Raw genomic sequence first — 26159 nt, forward strand, 5'->3', positions numbered from 1 at the left:
ACAGAGCCAGCTTCCAACAAGACAACAACGGTGATGACCTCCGAGATAGATAAGTAGAAACTTTTCATTGCTAGCTGTGGATGAAAGGAATTTGGTTAAGTGATCGATTTAAAGAGAGAGCATTAATGATAACATAAGACAGGACTGTAGCGGTCAAAAATCTTGAACGATAAAATATTGTAGTAACTTAGCAGTGCTAAGTTATTGTATTAACTAGGAGAATATTGAGATGATTCAGAAAAGGTTTTGAAGATTAGCATTGAGGTTTAAATGATATTACTACTAGAATTTTGTATTGAATTTAATGATAATGCTGATATCCAAGATAGTCTGTTAGCATTTAGTTTAGAAGTGATTGTTGCTACATGTATTGTAAGAAAATTTATTGGTTAGTATCATTGATAATGCTAAGCATGGAATGACTGGGCCCAGTTAGAGTTTTAATTAATATATTAACTATTGACTGAAATTGTGTAGTGTTCTAATCTGTATGTATCATATACAGTGTTCATTAAACCTTTGTTTTCTTTAATCTAATCAAGTTGTCTGTGTGTGGAATCTGATGCACGCTTATAAAAGGATTAATGAGAACCTCAGCGGGGAATTAAGGAATAAGACCTTGGCCACGCCTGCAGATTTAGGATATCACTTGTGTTCCTTCCTGAGATCATTTTCTTCTTCTACGCGTTATTCCCGCTTCCTATGCAGGGTCCGCGTGTTACTTAGATGCGACTTCTTGTTAGTACTACTCCCAACCGACCCGTCGCCTGGTCTGCCGCTGGGGGGGATATATTTTTGGCTGTAGAGGCGTATGTTCACGGGGCCGGTTTGCCTGTTTGCGGGATCCTGAGATCATCTCTCTTTTAATATAATTTAAAAAAGTCATTAGTCCTAAGAGGTGCAGTCCCAAAATATGGGTACACGACAACTGGGCGACGGAATAAAAGATCAAATATGCAATTCTATTCTGTTGCTCTATTACCAGGTAAATTTAAATAATTTTTTTTTTGAGAAAGGAGTTAAAAGAAAGGTATAAACATAAAATTTGAAAAATCTCGCTTATAATTAAGTTTATTTTTATTGTGTAGAATTACGAATTGTATAGAAGTTATATTGAATTTTCCCATACAAAAAATGAGTCAGCTAGTTAATAAATATTTATATTATATATTTTCGTTTATATCATATATCAAAATTTGTAGGATCGTTTAAGAAAGAGATGGTCAAAAAGAGTGGTCCGAAAATGATTTAAAAATGAAAAAGGTATAATTGCACTGTATTAAAATAAAGAAAAAAAATATTTTTTAAAAATTCATTTATTAATATTATTTTGTAATTAATAAACATATTTACAAATGTTACATATATACACTAAAACAAAAAAGTATATGAAATTCAAAACAAATTTTTTGAATTTATTAATTCATATTATAGTTATATGCAATACCACGTAAATATTCTATTATATTTTCCCTATCGTAATAACTTTTTTTAAAATTCTTTGGTCAGCTTCATCGTAACGTCTACGTTTGTGCTCATGTTGAAAACCACCTGCTACAGCTCTTTCATAATCAACATCATATGTTTTTGAATTTCTTGTAGTCCATGTATAAAACTCCATAAATTTGGATGACTTGCACTGCTGCCAAAGCTCAATTGCAGTTTTCGATGACAGGCTTCCGCAAAATTATTTGTCCTATTGGTTCCATTTATTGTTCTTTGGTACACAGACCAAACGTTTGAGGGAAATATCGGTGGAGCCCTGGTTCTGTTATTCCTTAGACGACCTATGTATGTGTTCGTAAAATAAACCATTCTAAAATTATTTCAAATTCATTGATAAATGATTCTCAAGTTCAGAAATAGCGTAAATAATATCTTGTTCTGGAACGAAAGCAAGCGAAGTAATCATTTTTTAATTTAAAGCGAATTGCGCATCAGAATTATATCTGGTTAAAAGACTGCATGAAGCTAAATGCTTAAGAAGATTGTGTACGAGATGAAAAAAGCAACCATTTATATTAGCATGTGCAAATACTATACGTAACGCTTGATGAATGGCAATTTCAAAATCAACATTTATATTTTTGGGATCTAGTAATGGTCACATTTCATGTATCATATAAAATAATTTTGTGTATGTTTCAAGAGTCTTATTAGGTAATAAACAATATAAAACAGGACCTCCATCCTTTCTAGCCAAAATAACAAAAAATTGAGCAAAAAGAGGGGGAGAAAGTAAAAATGTGCGATCCATAAATAATTCATTCATTCATGCTTTGGCTCCACACTGCATGGCTTTCACGACCAAAAATTAATATTCTCATGGGGTCGACCTGTTCTGATCCAGAATCAGCCAATAAAAAACGTTCAAATTGTGATGGACTGAATTCATAATTTAAGTATTCTTCAGGAATAATTATTGTTTCCCTAGAATCAGGATTAATTGGGGCTTTTAAATTTTTTAATCTTCTTTGAATATTTCTGCACAGACTGCTAGGATTTGGAAGCATTCCTTCTACCGCAGAAGAAACATTTTGTAGAACTTGAGTTCTGATTTGTGATGGGTTGCTCATTGTCGTATCCGCTAATTTTTTTAGCTGTTGCACTAACTTCTTGCGTTATTACTCCACATTTCCAGAACTGCTATATATGTGTGTTCCTGTTTTTCAGAAATTAGTGATCCATCACTGACACCTGTCCTGATTCTACCTTTGCATCCTTAGTTTTTATTTTCACATCGCCAAAATTGAATTGAACCTTTCTTATCAATCTTGTCTTTAACATAAAGATACCCATTCCACGCATATTTTCCCTTGTCTCTTTGACTTAATATTCTTGAATTATCCATTTCTGAAGAATAGAAACAGGAAATATAAATATAAAAATAAAATTTTTAAAAAAATGTTCACTATTGATATAATTAAGAATTTTTTCAGTACTATTTGAAAAATAGTACTGAAAAAAATTCTTAATTATATCAATAGTGAAATATTTCTATACTTCTATATAATTGTACTTATTATTATTTGACACCTCCAGGGAGTCCAAGGACTCATCGAGGGAGAGTGTGCCAAGAGCATCGAACGATAGTCCCTTCCAACTACTAACCGCGCTCAAACTTACTTAACTGAGCCATTAGTAGCAGAGGCTCTACCAATCGACTAACCTTTGCACTCAGCAATTTGCTTCATTTGAGGATAATCAGGAGTTTGAAATTTGTCTAAATTAATTTAGATATCACGTAAACAATTTAGTATACGATTAAGATTATAAATTTTGAATACATACCTTTTATTTACTGAAACTTTTTCTTTGCATGTAGTAACTGTAACGTTGACACAAATATCGGAAACGATGTAATAAATAAACAAACAACTAGTCTTACTGTTTAATAGAAGTCAAAATATCTTGGGAATGCGTATTAAACTAAATAACCGCACACAAAACGCCCAAATGATAAATTGCCAAACAAGACACCTTACGCAGTGAAGCTCAGAAATAAAAATTATAAGCAAGATTTTTCAATTTTTTTTTGTTTATACCTTTCTTTTAACTCATTTTTACCTGGTAATAGATCAGCAGAATAGAATTGCATATTTCATCTTTTATTCCGTCGCCCAGTTGACCGTGTCCCCAAAATATAAATATCTTAGAACTTCTCGAGAAGCTGATCTCAGGACTCTGAGACATCGGGATTGACTCCTCCCTGAACCAATTCTCTTGTTAACCTGGGGCATCACGTGTTATCCAGAAAGGATCTTATCGATATCGTTATATAAAATCACAAAAATACGTAGAAGGAAGGAAGACGTTATAACAGTTGTACAGCCTTCGAAACGTTCTTCGGGTATTATACTTGAATCAAACGGGTCTTTCCAGTTAAAGGGCATTGTCAATAAGAAACTAATACCGATATACAAGTGTCTTTAGTTAGGCCAATATTGGATTATGGTTCTCGGCTTGACTACTCATTAAGGTGTTTTAATGGATGTCAAAAAAAAATAATAATAATAAATAGAGGGTATTCATAAATACATTCAGAAATAAAGTGTTGGGTAAAGAGAGACTGTCCTCAAGCTGCAGCCTCTGCAAGTAAAAGGTGTGGTAGTTACTTTGGGCGAAATAAAACTGATGCTCAAGGGAAGTTTTCTCCGTTGCAATAGTCCAGGCAAAGAGTAATCGCTCTGGCTGGCTTCAACTACAGTTTGAGGGTTTTCGGATCCATCAATATCTCTGTGCAAGCCGTTTCTTGAATTGTTTTAAGGAGTGGTGTGTGCATGTATGAGTGAGAGACGAGCGAAAATGGTCACCTATCATCGTGCAAAATCCTGCTTTGGAAACAACGGAAACATTGACATAAGTCCAAAAAGAAAACTATTTTATTATCAATATGATCACACAAACAATCTAGATGATCTGCAACGATGACCAATTCATATAATATGGAAGTTTTGTTCTTTGCATTAATTCTGCTGATTTCTATGCATTTGGCATGCTAATTACGAGTAGGTACATTTTTTTAGACAATCATTCACCATATTTTTCAAAAAAGTACATTAATGTTGCAATAAAATCGTTAATGTAATATGAACAATTTTAATACATTATGTCTTAGGTAAAACCAACCTACAAACTGGAAGTGATGAAATGTTAAAGCTCTGAATAAAAACAGTCATGCATTTATCAGGGATAAATTCCCGGAAATAAATACAACTAAAATAAAATAAAGCCTTTTTTTATTGATCTATGAATGCGAATAATTATAAGGTGCTAGAGATCCATGTGTTGTTATATGTCGTTCAAGATGTATTTCTTTCACAGGCGGATTGCTTCTCAACCAAGTTGAAAGCAATAAGCACGGCAGAAGCTAAAATTAACGAACAAGCAAGTCAACTTTCGATCAGGTTAATGCTATTTATTTACCAAATGGAATAGGCCATTTAGCACTAACTTTTTGAAGACTAGTAGACAGCATCTCCACTCTTAGCCAATCACAGAATAGCTGGCCCACGACTGTCACTGATTTTAACTGGCATCCGGGGAAGAGAATAAGGCAGACAAGTCTGCCCACTCGTAACTGCTAAAGACGTTCCTTTAGTATACCTTAGAATGGCCTTTCTTCGGGTTGCCTAGCACTATGGATGCAGACAATGCTTCCACAGGGCTACACAGTGCTTACATGACACCAGGAAATATTTCTCTAGCTTTGTAGTAATTGTAGCTATGTGTAATCAGCGTCAATATCTCAATGAGCTTGTTTATTAGCAAAAAAATTTTGAAATTATTTGTTTGAATTTACGGCCGAAGCAACTAAGGCTACGAGGACAGTGTATTATGTCCATTAATTCTGGGTCCTCTCCAATCGATTTGCCTGTTGGAGTCCCATAAAAAATTCGAACGCATGTCTTTTCAACCGAAGAGCAAATGTTAGGACTGCGTTAAGGAGACACTTGTAATTTTGTTAACAAACACGAATGATCATCCTCCCATTTACAAAAAAAAAAAAAAAAGGAAGGCGCTCCTAATTAATGGTAACATAATGGTAAGCAAGAGAATCCTTTCAGATCTTTGTTTATGGGAAGGATAAAGATTTTTGCATTTTTAGTGGAGAAGGTTTCAGTGTAGTGAAATAGTATAAATGAGTTTTGGGCCATACTTTTTACCATATTTCGCAGTCTATACTATTTAAACCGGATTCCATCGGATGGCATTATCAGTCATCATATTCCTGATATGTACTCTTAAGGGATGTATAGGATACTATAATAGTTCTGCATGAAAAGTTTACATTATTACTAACTTCCTTCCAAATTAGCCTTATCTGCCAGGACTTCAATTTCGTGAGATCTTATATTTCATTTTTCTAAGACATTTCTAACATCAGTCTACTTAGATCTTGACGTTCTTATGGATATTTTTCTCCTGCCATCTTGACATCAAACACATCCTTTGGAAATCTTTCCTTTTCTCTCCAAGTGACGTAAATAAAAAGATTTTTTTTAAATTTTGTCCGGTAAGAGCCAACTCGTTAACCGTTATTTGGAAGCCTTGTTCTGTTTGTGTTACATGCATGATTACGGTTTTCTTTCGCTTTCCATGACCTAACTAGCTCTTCGACTTACGGACGTTTTCAGTTAACGTCATCTTCACTTCTTCCATTTTTAAACTTGCTGCACTAAGACTCGATTGAAGTATTTTGGAGTTCTAGTTTTGATTTTTCTTTAAATATTCCCGCACAATTGCCGTGTATCAGTGACACTGTTGATGTCTTTCTTTCTCTAAATTTCTTGCATTAAATTTCTGAAAAACCAACAATAATTCTGTGGTATCCATACAACTGCTGGACAGAAATAAAAGTTAAACATCAGCATTATATCCCTTTTGGTGTTTGATAATGCTTTGAGTTTCTACACAACAAGGGCCGCATTGTTAAATCTTAAGCATGTGTCGTTCCGATTTCCGGAAGTCAAACAAGAGCCGGGAACTGTTTCCTGGTAATGTTTGCATCATCCTTTTGTTAAGATGCCAGTTAGTGTTCGTTGATTTGGAAGCAGATACGGTTGTCACAATATCTCTGTAAACACTATCCCAGCTATTTTATTCTGTTTTAGAGATATCCGTCCTCCCGATAACTTTTTTGATTCCCTTGCCTCTGAAAAATGTCTGCGTTGAATTAGTGTCCATAATGTAGTTTATTTTTACTCTCTGGTTCTTTCTTTTGTCTACTCTTTTCTTAATTATCCTTGTATTTTTTCTATAGGGAAAGAACCGGTTTTTGTTTTGTTCTATACGTTTTTTTATACTTTATAAGGGATGTATAGGACTTATGTTAGTTACATTGTCAGTTTTGAATTTAAATTATTAGAGGCAATCGTGTTACTCTTAAGAATAGCAAGAAGGCGATCATAACATTAGCACTCTTTCAATAGTTGGAAATTTCAGATTTCCTACAAGTTTTCTATTTTCGTTTTTCTAAAACTTCTTGAGTCTCTGAATGTACTTCGTCGTATCAGACGCTTCTCTATCAGTTAAAGACGAAGTCTGGCAATTAAGTGACCGGATTAATTCCGTTCTTTCATCGTTAGTGCTTACTGGGTGTGGTCACTTTTCTTCTGACTAACACACACGCATTGGTACGTGATTGCCATGCTTAGAAATACTTGTCAAGATCGCATTCTGAAACGCCTTACAGTTTTACAGCGATATTTTCACAATATCGCCTTGAATTATTTTTTTTTTTGCTTTGGAAATATGAAAAATAATTCTATTCTTGTAGACCCAGTTATATGCGAAGTGTGGTAGTTTTTATTACACGGGTATTTTTTTTTCCTCCTCAAAAATTTGTCTCAGTTTTTAGCAAAATGCTTCATCATATATAAAGGTAATGAAGTATATGAGATTTCCATTCATCTTCGCACAGACTTGAAGTGTATGGTCCGAAATAAGTACATTTTCTTAGAATGCGATTTTGTTTGAAGACTACAAAGACCTGCTCCTCGTATATAATATAATAAGTAATGTTTTCCTCCTTCAGCTTGCCGTTCTTTGATGCATTATATCAAAATCATCATAAATCGACCAAGAGTCGGGAGATTTAAACTACTCGAAAGCCAAAATTCTGAGTTCCAATGATCTATCTACAGTCAAATAGTGTGTGGGGGGGGGGGAATTTCCTGTAAATTTTTCGGATTAGTAATGCGCATGCATACTCCACAAATCTCGAACTCGGTAGAAGCACTACAGTAAAGATGCATTTACAGGGGACAAATCAATTTTCGCTTTTTTTTTTTCTTTTCCCCACGTTTGATGGCATATCCGTAAAATTTCACTTGTCTCCCTTTGGAGAAAATAAATCTAAATTTAGATTATAAATATACAATTTTATTCATGGTTACATGGAAATCACATGAAAATTTGATGGGATAGACACAGCTGTGTAAATTTATACAACTAACAGACATCCAAATAAACAAGCATTCGCTATTATATTTGTATAATAAATAATAAACTAGAACTAGTAAATTTCAAGTCAACAGTACGTCTCGAGAATGTCGCTTTATAATAAAAAAGCAGTCTCTTTATTTTCCAGAATTTACACTCTTTGAAAGCACATGTCATTACATTATGGCAGCCAAACGCAGGCTTTCATTACCGGTTCCTTGTCAGTTTTATTCCTAATTGGCCTGTTATTTGTTAGTTCTTTCATTTCGTGAGTCTAACTTTCTATGTTGTTCGTTCCATTCCTCATTCTTACGTTGGTTGCAGTAGTTATTCAATACGGTTAATGAGCCATGAAGACAGATTTATTAACAGGATGGCTTCATTATCTACACAGAATAATTAACTATTTAATATTCTCTACATGGTTTGAAGTACTTTTTCTTTAATAAATGCGGTCCACAAAGTTAAAGAAGAATAAGAACATTATACTATTCACATCAACTTCAAACTATTTACGTGCACATTCCTCAGTTGTATAAGTTCGTTTTTAGAAAACCTAGTTTTTGTTATTTGGAACAGTTTCCAGTTTCTGTTGGCACTTAACATGCTTTTCAACGGCAAGCTTGGTTAAGTAGAAATTCTTGTTATATTCCTATAATTTCACGTCCATTTCTATGAAAAAAGTGGTCCTGGGGATCTTTTTTGGCCTAAACCCAGCTTATTCAATACTAATACTAATGAGAGGCATGCTGTTAGTGCTTTATGAATTTCGTAAACTTCGGTTGCAACGATTCGTTTATTGATGTCTGTCAAAAATCCACTACAAGAGTAATCAGTTACACATACGTAATGCCGTATTCCAAAGCACGTTCTCTTAAGCGTTTTCATTTTGGTTACACTGAAAGTATAACTCACATTTGGGATGTGAAATTATTGCATGCCGCTGCCTAAAAACAAACTGTTTGAATTTTCATCAAACATGGGGTCACTAAGTTAAAGCTTTTGAGACGTGAACTTAGACTGGAAAGAGACCAAGCCCATGGGCTCCTAACTTTTTTTATCACACAGAAAGTATCACGATTGATGATTAATGTGTTAACGTCAACAGGAGCACACTAAAAAAACTAACTTCACAGGAAACAAAAATAAAATGGCGAAATGCTTTCGAATCATTTCTTGCACGCCATGCCTCAAAACTTCGGCGAAATATTATTTTATCTTTTACATCAACAGAAAATCCCACTGAATTTTTACAATTAATTATCTGGTTCTACAACGAACTGTTTATTCAAGATACATTGAATCAAACTTCGATTGAACTACTTTATTTCATAACAAGTTATCGCTGGCATTATTTCGAGAAGCAGTCACGATTTAAAGCGCTGCGAAGGAAAACGCGGACATTATTTCAAGGAATTGGCACCGATGATTAGAATTAAGGTGTCACGCTCAGTAGCATTTGGTCATTAAAAAAAGTTTCTCATTACACTACTTCAACAACCTGCCGTTCACATTCAATGTTGTCTGTTGCATGTCATGAAACATAACATGCAACAGACTACAATAAATGAGATGTCATAACTTTCAAAACTGAAACAAAATAAGTTACTAGCTAGACAGACACGTGGATCTTTTTATTTATTACAACAGTGAAACACTAAATTCAATTAATAATGATATGGTCCATATAGACCAATCGAATTTGAAAGCTTGTTAACAGAAGTTGGTCACTTGATATTTCTAGAAAAGAAAAAAATCTTGTTAATTTATTTCATTATATATTTTTAAAGGCGCAAATAAAGGTGTACGTTATTTCTTTCGTTTTTATCTTAATATTAGTGACATTTATGTTATAAGCCCTACCTACGCAGTGTAAAACGAAAAGAAAGCGAGACGTTAACTGCCATTCTGTTTAGAAAGGTGGCAGAAAAAAATTATAAAATTGATACAAATTAAAAAAAAAAAGGCTCAGCCCACCCACGATACAAATGATGATTGTGTAAAGTCCTATATATCCGTAACCCAATTAGTTACTATAAGTATACTATATAGTATAAGATCAGAAATGAGGGGGAGAAACTCCATTTTAATAGCGTTTGAATGAAAAAAATTAACAAAATAAAATAGGTTTCTGGGGAAATTCCCATGCTCCTCTTAAACACTATTATTATAATTACGGCTATTATAGCCTGTTTTTGTTTAGGAGTGTCCCTTATTTTAAATACATTGGCTATTATTACTCAAAAAAGGGGTATATATATTTTAGGGCATTATGGGTGGGTATAGAAGGCAATTATGGCAGAATAAAAGAGGTGAAAAAATTTTGTACATACCTTGTTTGAATACTAGGATGTCTTCCAATTTCATGATCCTGCTGAAGGTTGTTTATAACGGGGGGAGGGGTGTTTTGACGGGAGAAAAATAAATTTGGAAAACCCGAGTTTTGTGTAAATAATATATATATATATATATATATATATATATATACACACACACACACACACACACACACACTATTGTGTTTAGGGGAGCATATTGGGGGGGGGGGGGGAGAAGGAGAAGGGTTTACTTATGGGGAAACTGGGGCAGAGGAGAGCGTTAACGGGGTGTGGACCGTTTCGGTCGACTGACCATTATCGGAACATTTTCGGAATGAGTCAAAGTAAAAAAGAAAATAAAAAACTTAACTTTTGTTTGTTGGACCTACTTTGCCTTATTATGATTTTAAAGATGAGCATATGGAACTTATTTACTGTACGTAAGGGACAATGACAGGTGCTCAAAATGGATATTGCAATTAAATTTCACAGGCGCATCACGTAATTTATTGTGGACTTTAACATAGTTTCTTAGCTACTCCTTTGAATAAAAGAGACTACTCTTTTATCTGATCAATCTCGAATCGTCTATTCAGTTTCAGGCTTCATATTGAATGCTGAATTATTCAAGTCTGCAGGGATGCACACTTCTGCTCAGAGATTGATCACCATGGCAACAGAGTTGCGTCATGCATACCGACGATCTCTCTCAGTGTGTGTGTATGTGTATATATATATATATATATATATTGGCATTCAGGAGCTACATCTCATACAAACCGCTAAACTGTTCTTTAATCCTTTACCCAAGTTTGAGCAAATAATGTTGCCCGTGAAGTATCTTCACGACTACGCTATTTGTATATAAGGACGGCTGACTTCACATCAGTTGGCAAACATCCATTGGAATGCAGTGGTCAAGCCACTGCAACGGGAATCCACATCAGTGAGAGCCAGACTAAAGAGGATACCAATGTCAACTCTTACTGTTCTGACATGGTGGAGTGATTGGACCTGTGGTACTTTGTCAGATCTGCAACAGACACTGCTGGATTAAGGGTGATCTTTGAGCTCTTGACTCACTCGCTTGAGCTACTGGTAGCAAGTTAAAGGGCTGACTTGTTTGGTGCGGAGTTTTTTGTGGACTTTGTCCCGAGATATTTGTTTGTTGTAGCCAAACACATTAAAATATTAAGTTAAGGTCGAATTACTGCATAAATATCTTTCCCGTATACAAGTAGTAAAAAAGTATATGACCTTATTATTAAACCACTCCGGATCAGAGAGAGTTGTAGAAAGTTATTTCACTTGTTTACAAATTAAACCAAACTTGCCAAGAAATTATATTCTTGTTTTTAATTATTTACCAAAGTGTAAACAAAGTTTGCGCGTGAAATAACTTATCATGGCTAGGCTAACTGTATATATAGAAGATGTTGTCTTCACATCAGTTGCTTCTCAACATCCCATAATGCTTCTGTACAGAAGTAGCCTAGTCGTGAAGAAACTTCCCGCCAAACCCTGTTTGCTTACACTTGGATAAAAGATTGAAGAAGAATATAATTTCTTGTACAATTTAAATTTATTTTGTAACGAAGTGAAAACTTTCTAGAAGTTTAGCTGATCCGAAAGATATTCATCTGCAAGAAAATATTAAGCTATTTTATGATATCTACATTCATGCTATATCAATAACAAAGCAACCAGATAGAAATATTATTGTTATTTTGCATTTTCGATGTTATAAACGGAAATTTTTTTTGTTTGTTGGTTTCTATGGTTTGATGCGAACTGGAAACTTAACGCAATTCCACACCAACTGAAGTTTCAATTTCTTTATATTTTACTTAAAAAAAAAAAAAACTGGAATTTCTTAATTGAAATTTCCACTAGCATGGCGCTGTGAACACACCCATACGTGCTAGTAATATGCTACTTGCTTAGAACAAACAAGGCCATTAGATCAAACAATACATTTAAGAATGCTCGTAAGGAGGTGTTTCTGTAAGGCGTGCCATTAGCTTACGCATTTCAACTGCTACGGTATCGCGATCAATAGCGGCTATTCCTCAGCAATTACTGGAAGCTTCTTTCCAACGTCCAAATTCACTTCAAATGACATCATGAACAGCTGCCAGCTTGATGGGATCGTAGAAAGTGTGTAGTGGCCTTGACACATGCTGACGTCTGTCGACTAAGTAAAAGAATTTAATGGACGAACTAAAAGATCGTATTTAAATATTTAATGATCTTATGCAAAAAGATTAATACAAAGTGCAAGTGGTTATTTTATTTTTCTCCTTTTGAAAAACTGATTATGCGATATGACTTGCGTAAGATTCCTTCACTGCAGACGAATAGTTTTGCATTCATCGAAGACAAATATTCATCTATTATTATTATTAATAGGAAATCATAAAATTCCTATTAATAATATTAACAGAACAGATTAATTACAAGTGCGTCACAAACCGTGCAAATATACAAACATGCTTCGGAAGAGATAATAAAACAGCAAACTTAATCGGAAATGACCCCTCTTTATCGAAGAGGGGGGGGGGGGTTTGCTATTCAGCCTGCTATCCTACAACACGACCCTTGATATCCTTGCTGAAAAGAAGCAAAATTTCACAAATCTTTTCATGATAGATGTTTCAATCTATATGACATTCTCGATCAAAAACATCAATTGATAAAAAGCCACCAAATTCCAAAAGGTTTGGGCACTTTTAGTATAAAAATATACCAGGATGGAAACTAAAAGTGAACGAATTTCTAATTTAAAAAATAGACATCATTTCCTGGCTTTTGATATCTGCAGGCTCATCCTTACGTTTCTAGAACGCAAGGCAGCAAGCAATGCCTAGCTGTGGATTTTCCGTCGAATTTACACCTAGAAACTTCTACTATATATATATATATATATATATATATATATATAAAATCGAAACAGTTTTATTGGTCTCCTTACCGTATAACACCTAGATATCAGATTAAGAAATGGACGTTTCAGTATCTCAAGAAGGACAAGCATTCCCCATGCTAGTCTAAAATCATATAAAACTAATAAAAGGCAGCTATATGGGGGCCAGGGACAGAGTTCTTGTCTTAAGTAGTGCAAGTCCAGGCAACTCCGATGCCGAAGGTTATATCCTCATAAGCTCTTCATCTTTTGAAACCTGAACTTTTGTAAGTTTATATACATTCGTATATGAAATAAGGATAGATTTATAATACATCACATTTCTATCAACTGAAATATCACATTGATTTGGGCAAGAAGCGATTTTTCCCCCCACAACAAAATAAACTCGCCTTACTGGAGATTTTCGCATATAAAGAAATCTAGTTTTCAACTTAGATCAACACTTAAGGAAATGTGGAATCAAAAACATTTCAGAAACTTTCAAGGTATACTGCCGACTTGATATTTCAAACTACTGGATCAAATTTGGCATAAATACTAAGTTATTGGTATTTACAACAAATTAAACAAATAGCTAAAAGCAGTGAAAGAGCACCTATAGAGTGTTATCTTAGTATCCCGTCAAAACAACATAAATGCTCTGATGCATTTTATTTTCAAAGATAGTAGGCAGAACCCTTTTCTCTACCCATTAGTCATCACTGATAGTGATGAAGTACGAATCAAGCTTTCAGGAGAAAGACTATGGCAGACTAGCGCTGCCATCTTCTACTCCTAAACTAATAGGAGAGAGTATTGGCGTCCAAATTCATGCGAGTTCTACGGTCAGGTTATGCAATTATCGCTCAAGTTAATGCGATTATCACTTTACAAGCCAGTATAGACTAACTCTGGAATCGGCTGAAGAAAGACCGTCATAGATTCGATTGTGGTTCGCTGATTATAAAAACTTTTTTTAAACCGGTTCCAGAGTTAGTCTATACTGGCTTGTAAAGTGATAATCGCATTAACTTGAGCGATAATCGCATAACCTGACCGTAGAACTCGCATGAATTTGGACGCCAATACTCTCTCCTATTAGTTTAGGAGTAGAAGATGGCAGCGCTAGTCTGCCATAGTCTTTCTCCTGAAAGCTTGATTCGTACTTCATCACTATCAGTGATGAAGTACGAACTGTAATGTTTTGGCGGCTTCTGGGCTACACAGACGCCGCCAAAACATTACAGTTCAGATATTATGCCCTCCAATTCCTTCTAATTTCCATGTACAACGAAGTTTTAAACCTGGAATAATTTAATAGTGTTGGTGGAGACCACATGGGGTGATGAAATTAATTTACCCATTAAGACCTGCAACCAAATGCTGACAGGTGGTGTTGCAGAATTAAACTGCGATTCTTTGACCTGGAGTTCAGTAATCTTAAATCGGAAGCCTCCGGTGTTCTCTACCATTTTCAATGTTCAGCGAATAATTAGCTCCGGAAAAAATAAGTACTCCATTACATCCATTCTATTAGCGCACATCCAGTGGATGCTAACAGAGTTTAACAGGGCGCAAAACAAGTCCTTGGCTAAATTAACTATCCAATCTTAACAAACGCAGTGTCGCTCGATGAACTCTGCGCTGACGTCATCGCCAGGTTCTTCAATACAAGCGCAGCTTCTTCTGTCCAGCAGATTAACTCCTGTACTAAGACAAGCAAGTACTGCAATGCGTTCTGCTAAAATTTTAAACGCACGTGCATGAGAGAGACCTTGGTCCTCTTGAGAAGGAGGCAATCGATCACCACTGCCCAGATGCGTCAGTCGCATTAAGTTGCAAAAGGCGCAAGGAAACGGTGTTGTGATAGGTTGTTAGGTGCAGAGATGGCGAAGCTCTGTTTCTTTACGGTATTGTAGGTCACCTCTTACCGATTCTCGGAAAACGAAGTGCGAATGAACTGTTGCTTCTAGTGCCAGTTCGACGGCACAGTTACTACCAAAAAAGTAATTAATAACACCGGGAGATGCTTGAACAAATGAAAAAGGCATTTTTCGTCTTGATCAGCTTCTCTTTCGAAGAAAACGTCTAACACAAATAAACTACCTTCGTTATGTCGTTGCATGTTTAAATAATGTGCTGTCAAAATCTTCACTGTTTTCACGTCAATTACAGTACTCCGTAAGAATGACGCTACGGGTCTTTATACTTCCAAAATCAAGCTGTTTTCAATAACGATATTAGTCTTTAATAACTGGGTAATGAGTAATTATGAAAATTAACTCATTTAAAGTTTCTCGAAAATAAACAAAACGATAATTAGTATCAAATACGTGAGATACAATAACTGCTTAGCAGATAGAAAAATTACTTATTAGACATTAAATGCTTTACCATAATGAGAGAAAAAAAATGGAATTGGAGCACGCGATTTTGAAAAAGGAATGCAGAAAACTAGTATTCTTTGTGCTTGCGGATTTCACCTTGCTTCGGTCGCAGAAGAAAAACTTGGTACGTAAAAAGGTAAACGAAAAACACTATCAGTCTAACAGACCAGTCCCACTTTTTCGGAAATTATATGTTTGATTCTTACTTTTTTTTTTAGCATCGATATTATTATTATTATTCTACGGCATCGCCATGGAGTCCGGAGACTCATCGCGGAAGACCCAAATCAACCATCATACACACAAATTCTATCATACCTCTCCTTGAATCCACTCACCGTCAGGGAATTCGCAACCAATTCTGGCAATCTATTCCACTCACTCGCCACTCTCCACCCAAAAAATCTGGTCCACACACACCCCTATTTAACCACGCTCTTACGCAACTTTCACAGGTGGCCACTAGTTCTCTGGCTATTTGACATACTGTATATTGAAAATTTTCACTTGCATCAAATTTTATATAAACCCTTTAATATCTTAAAAGTTTCTATCATGTCCCCTCTTTTCTGCCTAACAGCAAAACTTTGTATCCAAAAACCTTCAACCTATCTTCGTAGGGAGTATTCCACAGACCTGCCACCATCTTGGTCACTTGTCGCTGAACCCTGTCTAACCCCCTAGTCCCCAAGAAACCCCAGTGACCAAGTCTGTGCGCAGAAGTCAAGATGTGGCCGAATCACAGAGGGATAATAACTTCCTTATTTATTTATTTTTGTTAGCGTGTTTTTCAATATCCAAGTAATTCTTTGTGCTATTTTACCAAATTTATGCCCTCTGAACTTCAACTATTTTCCACCATTATCTCCAAGTCCTTAGCCTCATCAATTTCCTGCAGTCCAATACCATAAATATGATACACTATGAGCAACCTTTTCAACCCGAAGTGAACAACTATACATTTTGCAACATTAAATTGACAATCGTTATCCTCTGTCCACAATGCCAATTTATTTAAATCATCCTGCAGGATATCTACCTTTCTCGATCATTGCTCTCCACAGTTTTGCATAAGCAAACAACGGAATATCCCCTTTTAAATCTTTCCCTATGTCACTGATATACAAATTAACAAGTAGCGGCCCTAGTACCGATGCCTGAGGTACTCCACTAGACACCATCATTCTCCTCTTTGGTGTCTGTCCGTCAGCCTATACGCTATCCATGCTACTCGCCTCATATCCATTCTTATTTGTTTCAATTTTTGTAATAATTTTCCATGTGGTATTCTGTCGCCTTGGCAAAATCGAGCAGTATCATGGTGTAGCCATTAGAATGTCATATTATTAATACTGTTATAAACTCAAAATGAGACTTTACAAGTATAGATAAATAAAAATCTCATTCCAGAGGAAAACAGCAACCTAGAAAGGGATTTGATTCAAGAAGAAATTTTTGAGGTTAAAAAATGCTTTTTACATTTTTTACGTCAATATATATATTTTTAAAAAAGTGAAAAAAAAATTGTATTTCATGAAATAAAATCTTTTCATTGTATGCTGCCATTTTATTTTAAATAATCAGAATTTAAAAAAAAAAATGTTTTTTTTGTTGTTGTTGTATATTGATGGAATGCGACTCTTGTAAATTATGCTCCTGAAGCAAACGCTTGCTTTGCTGGCTTAGATCCGGCCTGAATACCGAACACATTTAACACCCAAGGTTATCTGTCTGTGTCCCACGACTTAATTAGCCTACATAACATAAAAATTCCGCATATTTTCCCCTCTTTGTCATAAACACAAATCATATTAGTTGGATTATATCACTTAATAATAGTTGACTAAACAACCGGACTTAACTACACAGTTACAATTAAACAAAATACCACCAAATATATATATATAGCAATGTCGCTATTATCATCTAAAAGTAATGACGAACGACGCTGGTTACCCTCCTCCCCCCCCTTTAAGGGTCACTTTAATAAAGGCCACTAAATGTTGTCATATCTAAAATACAATTTTAGATGTGTAAAATAAAATATAATGATCTCTTCCTGTAATTGTGTTTCTGCACACCTTAGTGTATCTGAAATCGTCTTTCTAAGGCAAACTACTTTAGGGTTACTTTTAATTGACATTTACTTTGATGAGTTTTCTTTCAATTAATGAAATCAATAGCAGTTTGATCAACTTTAGTTAATGCCAATTGCTGCTTGGCGGGAAAAAAAAAACTTACTGGCCTATTAGAGTATTTTTGTTGTTTTAAATAACTAGAATATACCGAGAGTGTTAATTTGATATTTCTTTATTTGCACGACTTCATACGCAAGCACAATTATGAATTTCCTGTAATAAGGATCACACGTAATCTCGAGTTATTAAACAGTAGGGAAGCATGGGCAGCCTAACTGCGCACTATAGTCACTGGCAAACACGACTTTGTGTACATATCGTAACCTAGATACAACATAAACAGACAAGTGTTTGTCTATCTCATCGCATCCACGCACTCGATGGATTGAATAAAATAAGGCTCAGCAGTTCCCTAGAAAAGTATCCCTTTATGTAATTATAGCGTAGAACGAAACAATACATCCTACCATTTCACGTTGTTCTTGCTACTGCATAAGCGAACCTCAATGCTTTACTTTAAAATATGCGATTGAAGGAAGGTCCCGCCCTGTTGAAGATTAGTGTGTGACCAACTAAAATGATCTCCTAATTTGCACCATCTTTTAACAATAGATGCAGAGTGCTATAACTATTAGGCACTTCAAGCACTACACGATGTCAATATAACTTCTATATTGAAACTTATGCTTTTCTAAATATCATTTATATCGAACATTCTTTTCAAATTTCGACTTGACAGCATTTGATACAGACTTCCCTCCCTCAGTTATATATCTTGCTTCTGAAGTATCTTCTTATGACAGTTTTATCTCGTAGGAAATTTGCTTCCCTACATTGCTAAACTCCCATAAATATGATTGGAATTCGCAGGAGCATTTATTTATATGTTAGAATTTCACTCTTTAAAATTTCCCAATTCGGAACAATTCTTACCTAGTTTCATCATACGGTTATGACCATGTGACTCGATTTCCTCCGCTTCCATTTATCTCAAACACCAGCGAGGTTTATGTGTAAAGTAGTATTCAGGTATTCGCAATCCGTACTTGTAGTTCCTGATGATTTATTCCCCTATTTGAAGTTGAAGAATTTCTTCCTTTAGTGCAGTGCAAGAGTTCGCAAACAATCCCAATGCGGCGTACCAAAATCGATCAGTAACCTGCCAGGAGACAAGGTTTACGGTGAAGCAAAGATCGTTCGCAGAAGCAACTACACGAAATAAAATGTTTTTTCTGGCACTAAGAGAACATATGAATGAGGTAAGTACGCATTATTTACTAAATTCAAAATCATTCTGAATGTATGGATAAGTGGCCCATTCGAGATCAAGATAGATCAATTAAAAAATAAATAACACTGAGCAGAAACAAAAGAAAAATATGCGCTAGTGAATATCCTAGTATGACGTCCTTCTATCCCTAATTTGCTATATACGAAATAGTTTTTTTTTTCCTTTCCCGGATCGGATTTTTCATCCGGACGTACAGGCAAATCGGCGTTAGTACACACGCAATATCCAGACAAAAAGTGACGATAGATGGTGCTGTGTGTAGTTGAATTGTAGCCTTGTGTGCAGATGGAGGATGAAATAGTGTAGATGGTGGTTTTCAGTGCGTGACGCGTCTTCCCACGATGAGTCCTTTTAGATGTCACGTAATAATAAAGATCAGACTTATTTCACTGTGATAGGGAAAATTTTCGATTACTGCTGTTTAAGCCAACAGATGTCATGCGGTGACCCCAAACCACTGTTGAAATAAGTGGGATGAATTTGTTTCAGCTGCTATTTTTTGGAGAATGGAGACTTGAAGCTATTCAGAAACACCCATTAACAGGCCTTCTGAACCAGTTAAATGAGTATCCTTTGGATAAATAAACAAAAGAAAGGAGATAGCAAATTCGAGACGGTGTCAAATGTTATATAAATATTTAAGTAAGTAATTTACCCATCAAAGTGGATTTTCAGAAAAGGAAGCGATTTTTCTTAATATGACACCAATGTGTAGAGGTCACCTTAGTAACAGGTTGTATTAGAATAATTTATTTTCATATCGGTATGAAAGCCTTAAATCTATGTAACAGATAGATCATTTGCTTAAATTTTATTTTAGGAACATACTAAATCGTTTGTGTATGAAAGAAAAAGGGGAGGAGGGATTAAGGAAATGCGTACTTCTCTCCTTAACGAAGGATATATTAATACGTTCCTGACAAAAGATTAGTACATCAGAATACAGATGTTATATTATTATTATTTTGTTGTTGATGGAGGACCATCCGAGTGATTTTTAAAGAGGCCTTGGACTGTTCCCCAATTTAAGGAAATATTTAAAATTTCAATATTTTTATAACTTCGAATAATTAATTACTGAATTCTATTTACATTCAAACGTTTCTAAGGAAACAGATTTGATGACAAATTCAAGAGATCTGTCAGAGAATGTTATTACGAACCCCCACTCTAATGAGTAAAATCATTTAAAGGTAGCCAATCAATGGGAGAAACTTTTTCCAGATCAGTTTTCCCAAACATTCACTCAAAAAGAAAATTAATTGTAGGTTCTATTAATCCATCGTCAATAATGTTTGCACAATAAGGTAATCTTCGTAACAGAGTAATTTAAGATTAAATTAAAAAAAAAAAAACTGCGAATGAGGGTAAGTTTCCCGATTTTTTTCTTGGAGATCATATCGTAGTAATTAAATGTTGATATACATCTTTGTGCACTGACACAATTAATAATATCCCACAATATATATGGGATAATACTGATAACAGTGAAATTTCGCGGCTCAATATCTTCATGCCTAAAGATCTACTAATGAGTTTGCAGCTTTGTTAACAGGCGAGTAGAATCTTTATGTCCCAATACAGCAGCGTATAAAACACGCCACGATTGTCTTGGAAAGTTTTTTTATGAGCGAGACGGATTAGGCCTCGTCGATAATGAATGAAAGACAGAAATTTGATACACACACACACAAGCTGATAGTCATTATTGATCTCCGTGACATCGAGAACGTGTGTTCGGTGTGATATTCAAAAGTGGGTATATTTTGGCAGTGTAGATTGTAAATTCCAACGGTTGGAACTTTATTTCCGTGTTGTGGGATAATGGCATCATTCCAGATGATCTGTGGTGATGGTGGCACAGAAACAATAGTATACACATTCATAGCATGAAGTTTAAGTCAAGGAAAACAAATACAGAGAAGCATAGAGAATGAGAAATTAAGTCAAATCTTTTGTGCCAGATATAACTAATAATAGGGAAACGAATTCGATTTAGAATCCTTTAAAAAATGAGTAATATTATTTTTTTAGCTATCGAGATCTCAGTATGCTCAAGTGCATGACAATATATCAGTACGCTGTCTGCGCGTCTGCATTCGAATGGTAAACGTATGACTTTTCTAGTTTCTGTGTGTGCCCTTGCACGCAAGGAAAGGTGGACCCGAAAAATTATCGCTGCGCAAACACAGATGTATTATTAATGGCGTTTGTGGTGCGTTTCTATAACGTAAATTATAACATTGCGAATAACCTATCTTGTGTAAAATTTGCCAAAAAAAAAAAAATCATAATTATAGATTCTATATGCGTTTTTCAAATAATTCGTTCCTACGTTTTCCCCGTAAAGATGTCTTACAGTAAAATATTAAACGTATCTTTAATCTATTCTATACTTAAACACACACACACACACACAGTCTTATTATTTTAACATATACCTTAGCGTTCGAGACTACAAATTGCTATGAGACTTGTATTGGTCTCTGGACAATTTTTTATTTTATTTTTTTTTGAATAAATATAACTTTAGCCGTTATGCAATGATACCTAAACAGTGGATGATTTTTTATCCACTGCGTAGTAACTGATGATATTAGAAAATAATGATTTTTATTCGCTAATTGTAACGTTATGTAACAATTAATTTAATCCACAAATCAACAAAAATTTTAATCCACAGTTAGCGGATTAAATTTTTTCGCCCGATACTGCGCTGCCCATGAGTTTATTCTTACAAGTCAAATCAGTTAATCATCCATGACTCAGGCGATTAGATAGTCTGTATATTTCATCTTAAGTTTACTAAGTAGGATAAGCTAGTTAAAATTATTAGCCCGCACCTAACTGGGATAGCGTACCAAATAAACGAAACTCTCGTTTCATTATTATCTTGTTAGTCAGAAAGTTTACAATCACTTAGCGCAACTGCTCGTAGCACTTATTTTCCCACTCAACAGACAAACCCATCTTTGGACTCCACGCAATTTTTGTACAATCAGACTAGAGCAGCAAAAGTTTGTTTGCTGTTTTAAAGTTAATTTAAATAACTTCGCACCTACAAGCCCAATGAAAATCCAGCCAATTTACTAACAGACGGATCAAATCCCCCTAACAGGTTCGTCCTAACAGGAATACCAGTAGGGCAAAGCAATAAGGAATTCTGTATAATATCTACGCTACGATGTTTTGGAATCGAAATATACATTTCTGACTTGATTGAACTGCCCACTCAGTCTCCAAAAGCTAGATAGGGTTTGAAGGCCTCGCCTACTCCCTATAAGGGAAAAAGGCGTTAGCTTATTATTCATTTATTATAACTTGACTCTGTATATTCTTGCAAAAAATAATGCGCACTTCAAAACTTTAGTAAGAGCACATCCATTAATAAAACCTGAAACGGGGAAAGAACTCCACTGGCTGATTCTTCTTCGCCTATTGATTTTATACTGACTAATGTTTGCGTCTATTTTTACTTGAACTCAAAGTAACTTGCATTATATGTTCTGCAAATAAGTGCAACTGAATTCTAATTATTAGAGTGAATTTCTTTCTTCCTTCCTTGTTTCCTTCCATTGCTGGATATAGGCCTTCCCTTTAACGTTCCAGTTCTGTCTGTCTTAGCCAATATCCACCATCTCCATCTCGTTCTTTGGCAACATTTCCTTCTCTTGGTACCACACAGTGCTTATCACAACCCCGTCTTATTGCTTTTAAGTGGTTGACCATCTCTCACTTCCATAACAGGTAAACGCGGGAATAATGCACATATTAAATTAGCCTTCTTTTTAAGCATAAACGTAGATCTCCTAACAGGTAATCTTTATACGGCCAAAATGTCTTGTTTTCTTGTGCAATTCTTCTATTTCTTTGATTTAAAAAAATATAAATAAGTGAATTTATATCGGCTTTTGAAGTGGTGAATTGAGTCCAGTTACAGTATTATTTATTTTTATGAACAGCTGAAATTTTGTGTATAAATCAGTAACGAGTATATAGTACAGGGTGGTCCATAAATCACGAAAGGGGTTTAAACATTTAATTTTTTTTTATTTATTTATTTTTATTTCATTTATTTTTATAATGATATACAGAACCTGGAGGGTTTTTTTTTTAGTTATGAAAAGCACATCATGTAAATGCCTTCCATTTTCTGCACAAAGACGAGCACTTTGTGTGGCATGACAGCTGTTAATGTTTCTGGCTGCATCGCTCTAATTTCTGCGCGAATGTTCTCCTTCAGCTGCGGGATTGTTCACGTACACCTTTTTCTTCAGGTAACCCCATAGGAAGAAGTCGGGAACAGTCAGATCTGGAAAACGTCATGGGCAATTAATTGCAGATCTTCGTGAACTTATTCGCTATTTTTGCGTTAGAATAATGGAATGTTGATTTTCAAAATAACATTGCACGATTTTGATTCGTTGCTGGGTTGTGAACTTTTCCACAATTAATTTCCCAAATGTTATTTAGAATACTTGAAAACAAATTAATAATCCAAAAAGTTATTCATATTTTAAACCCCTTCGTGATTTACGGGCTACGCTGTATAACGATGAGCAAATTTCAGATTAGATTTCGATCCGAGTTAGCCTTGTAACTAACATAAGAAATAAACGTTGGAATCAAAAAAATTGTATCCATAAACCAGAAACATCGCGATGGTCATAGATCGTGAGCAGACATTATGCTTTTCATAATTAAAATAAAAAAAAAAAAAGTTTTAATATGCGTTTGCGCATACACCAACTTTCGACGTCTTCTAGCCAGAACGACTCTTGGGCGAATTGACATGGCCCCGTTTATTAGGCGGAGGCATTGTCGTGAAACGCGCCAAAAATCTACGAAGGAAGTAATAAACGAGCTCGTCAAGAGATGACCTTCAGTTTTCCAATAATTTGGACGCATCGCAAACAGGAATGAAATCGAATGGTGCGCAATAAATTAGACGGTGACAATCATGATTATCTAACATTATGTGACCAAATGCTCAATGAATACTAATGCTATTTTTAACTTCTTTGAAGGTCCTGAAATATGTGGGAAGTTGGCAAGTGTTTTTATCGTTAACCTGGAATGTGAAAACGTAAAATATATAAAAAATAAAGTAAAACTCTGTTGCTTATAAATAAAATGAACATTAAAAAAATAATAAATAAAAAAATTGGTCAATGACGAATGTATGGTGAATGCTAATAATCTCATATTCCACGCGCTATCTTGCGATTGTTTAGTGTGCTGATACCCATTATTGCTACTGGAATTTATCTAAAAAAAATTCTCACGAGTGACTATTTTCAAATAATTTTTACATAATTCATTTATTCCGAAAATCGGAGTAAGGCGATGGGTTACACTGTGCATTCATCACTAAACCTGATGGGAAGATTAAAGTAGAAATTAATAATGAATAACAAAACTGTTTTAAATGATGCATAATTTAGAAATATTCAATTAACGGTTACGTGCATTTTATTAATGATATACACGAAATATGAGCAAACGAGTGACCATTGCATTTCGAATTTGACAATAATACACTACATGTTAACGAAGCCTGTTATACAAGAAGAAAAATATGCTCCCAAAAGCTCTTATGTCCATTATGAAGTACATTTTGCAAAAACGTAATGCCTTTGTATATATATCAGAAGTTTTAGCTATATAAACTAGCTGTGCAGAATTCCTTTCAGCCATAGATTGAGATCATCTACTAGAAGTTAACTAAATGAATACTGTTGCAGTGGTTTTTGAAGTATACAAACAGCAAGAATAGAAAAATATTTACTATTTTATCTTTCATAATTAATCTTACTACTCACTAGTCTGGCATCCCTCTTTCGTGAGCACTTTGGTCAAATCATTGCACATACATTGATGTGTTTCTAGATCACAGTAGACAATGTTGGTGTCGCCGCAGTCTGCGTTTTGGGAACAATGGTCCTTGATATCCAGCATTTCTTGAAGAAAAATAAAGTATATCATTAATAAATCGATACAACAAGCCAGCAACAATCGTCATTTGTTAATTCTCAATGCTAAGAATGCTAATGACAAAACTTGACATTAAATTGTGGAATAAAAATCTAATAAAAACAGTGTCATTTGAGATCATCTACTAGAAGTTAGAAATAATCCATTCGCTGTAATAAAGCAAAATGTCGTCAAATGCAAAATCATAGAAGGAATGGAGGCAGAGTAAGGGGGCTTTCCAAAAGTAAAGAGATATTTCGGTGAAAGAATTAAAAAAAAGCTCAAAATCTACTTGACTTGCAAAAACTAATTGTCAAATCTCCCTCCTCTTCAATAATCCCCCCCCCCCCCGCATAACAAGTTTTTCATTCAATCCAGCGTAAAACTTTTCAGGTTGTTTTGGAAACCTGTTTTCTCACCTCTGTTTCGTCGTTTTCTAAGCTGATATCTTGAGGATATCAATTTAGGAAATATCCAGAAGTCCATGGAGCTAAGTCTAAGTAGTAGGAAGATATTCTGCAACTTCAAATCTGACCTGTTTTCAATTCCGAATATTTTTTTCCCCATCACATGCCCGGTTTGCATACCAAAGGATTAAATAACTGAAAATTATATTTCCTTCACTAAAAAGTACAACTGTTCTGGAAACAAAAGAACAAAAATGGGCGTTTCTTCCCACTTTAGATCTCAAAATAAGCAAGACGGCGGGGGCCTCATACTAGGCAATCAAAGCAATATTTTCCTATACAAATATTATTTTCATTATACTGGTTTACTGATACAGAAGGGCAAAGATCGTTGTCCTTTCGACTCTGCTAAGGAGGACGTTTCACTCGGCGTAGCGAAGGCTGTTGTACCTTCCTTGAACAAACCTAACTGGAAACGTCACGATGAAATGGAGGGGTGGGTGATTTTGGTATTAGATATATAGCAAAAAAAAGCAAATATGTACTTGGTTTTATATGGATTGGTTCTTCTGTGTCATTGCTGCAATGGATTTGTTTTTGTTTTTTTCCAAATGAAACGTTACTTTTTGGAGGTGTTCTTGGGATTTTTTTTTGTGTGTGAAATGGGTAAATTTCAAACAAATGCTATTACAAAAAAAATCTTATGTAGTTAATTTTTTCTTTGTGGATTAACTTAATACAGGAAAGCCTTCCGCTCAGTCTTTATACTTATGAAATTACATTGCCAATTGCTGAA

The 26159-nt window shown here is 34.9% G+C and overlaps 1 protein-coding gene across 1 annotated transcript in view; it reads right to left on the reverse strand.

Annotated features, from left to right (window-relative positions):
* LOC150101164 (uncharacterized) overlaps window positions 1-26159 on the reverse strand; it is a 130183-nt gene that overhangs the window by 34607 nt on the left and 69417 nt on the right. Inside the window, exon 2 of the mRNA XM_090402180.1 lies at window positions 24806-24943. Within this exon, the coding sequence (XP_090258306.1) occupies window positions 24806-24943 (138 nt within the window). The remainder of the gene's footprint in view (window positions 1-24805; window positions 24944-26159) is intronic.

This window comes from Typopeltis vanoorti, chromosome 12 (genome assembly GCF_054136105.1).
Source record: "Typopeltis vanoorti isolate ZY-2024b chromosome 12, IOZ_Tvanoo_1.0, whole genome shotgun sequence".
NCBI classification, from domain to species: domain Eukaryota; kingdom Metazoa; phylum Arthropoda; class Arachnida; order Uropygi; family Thelyphonidae; genus Typopeltis; species Typopeltis vanoorti.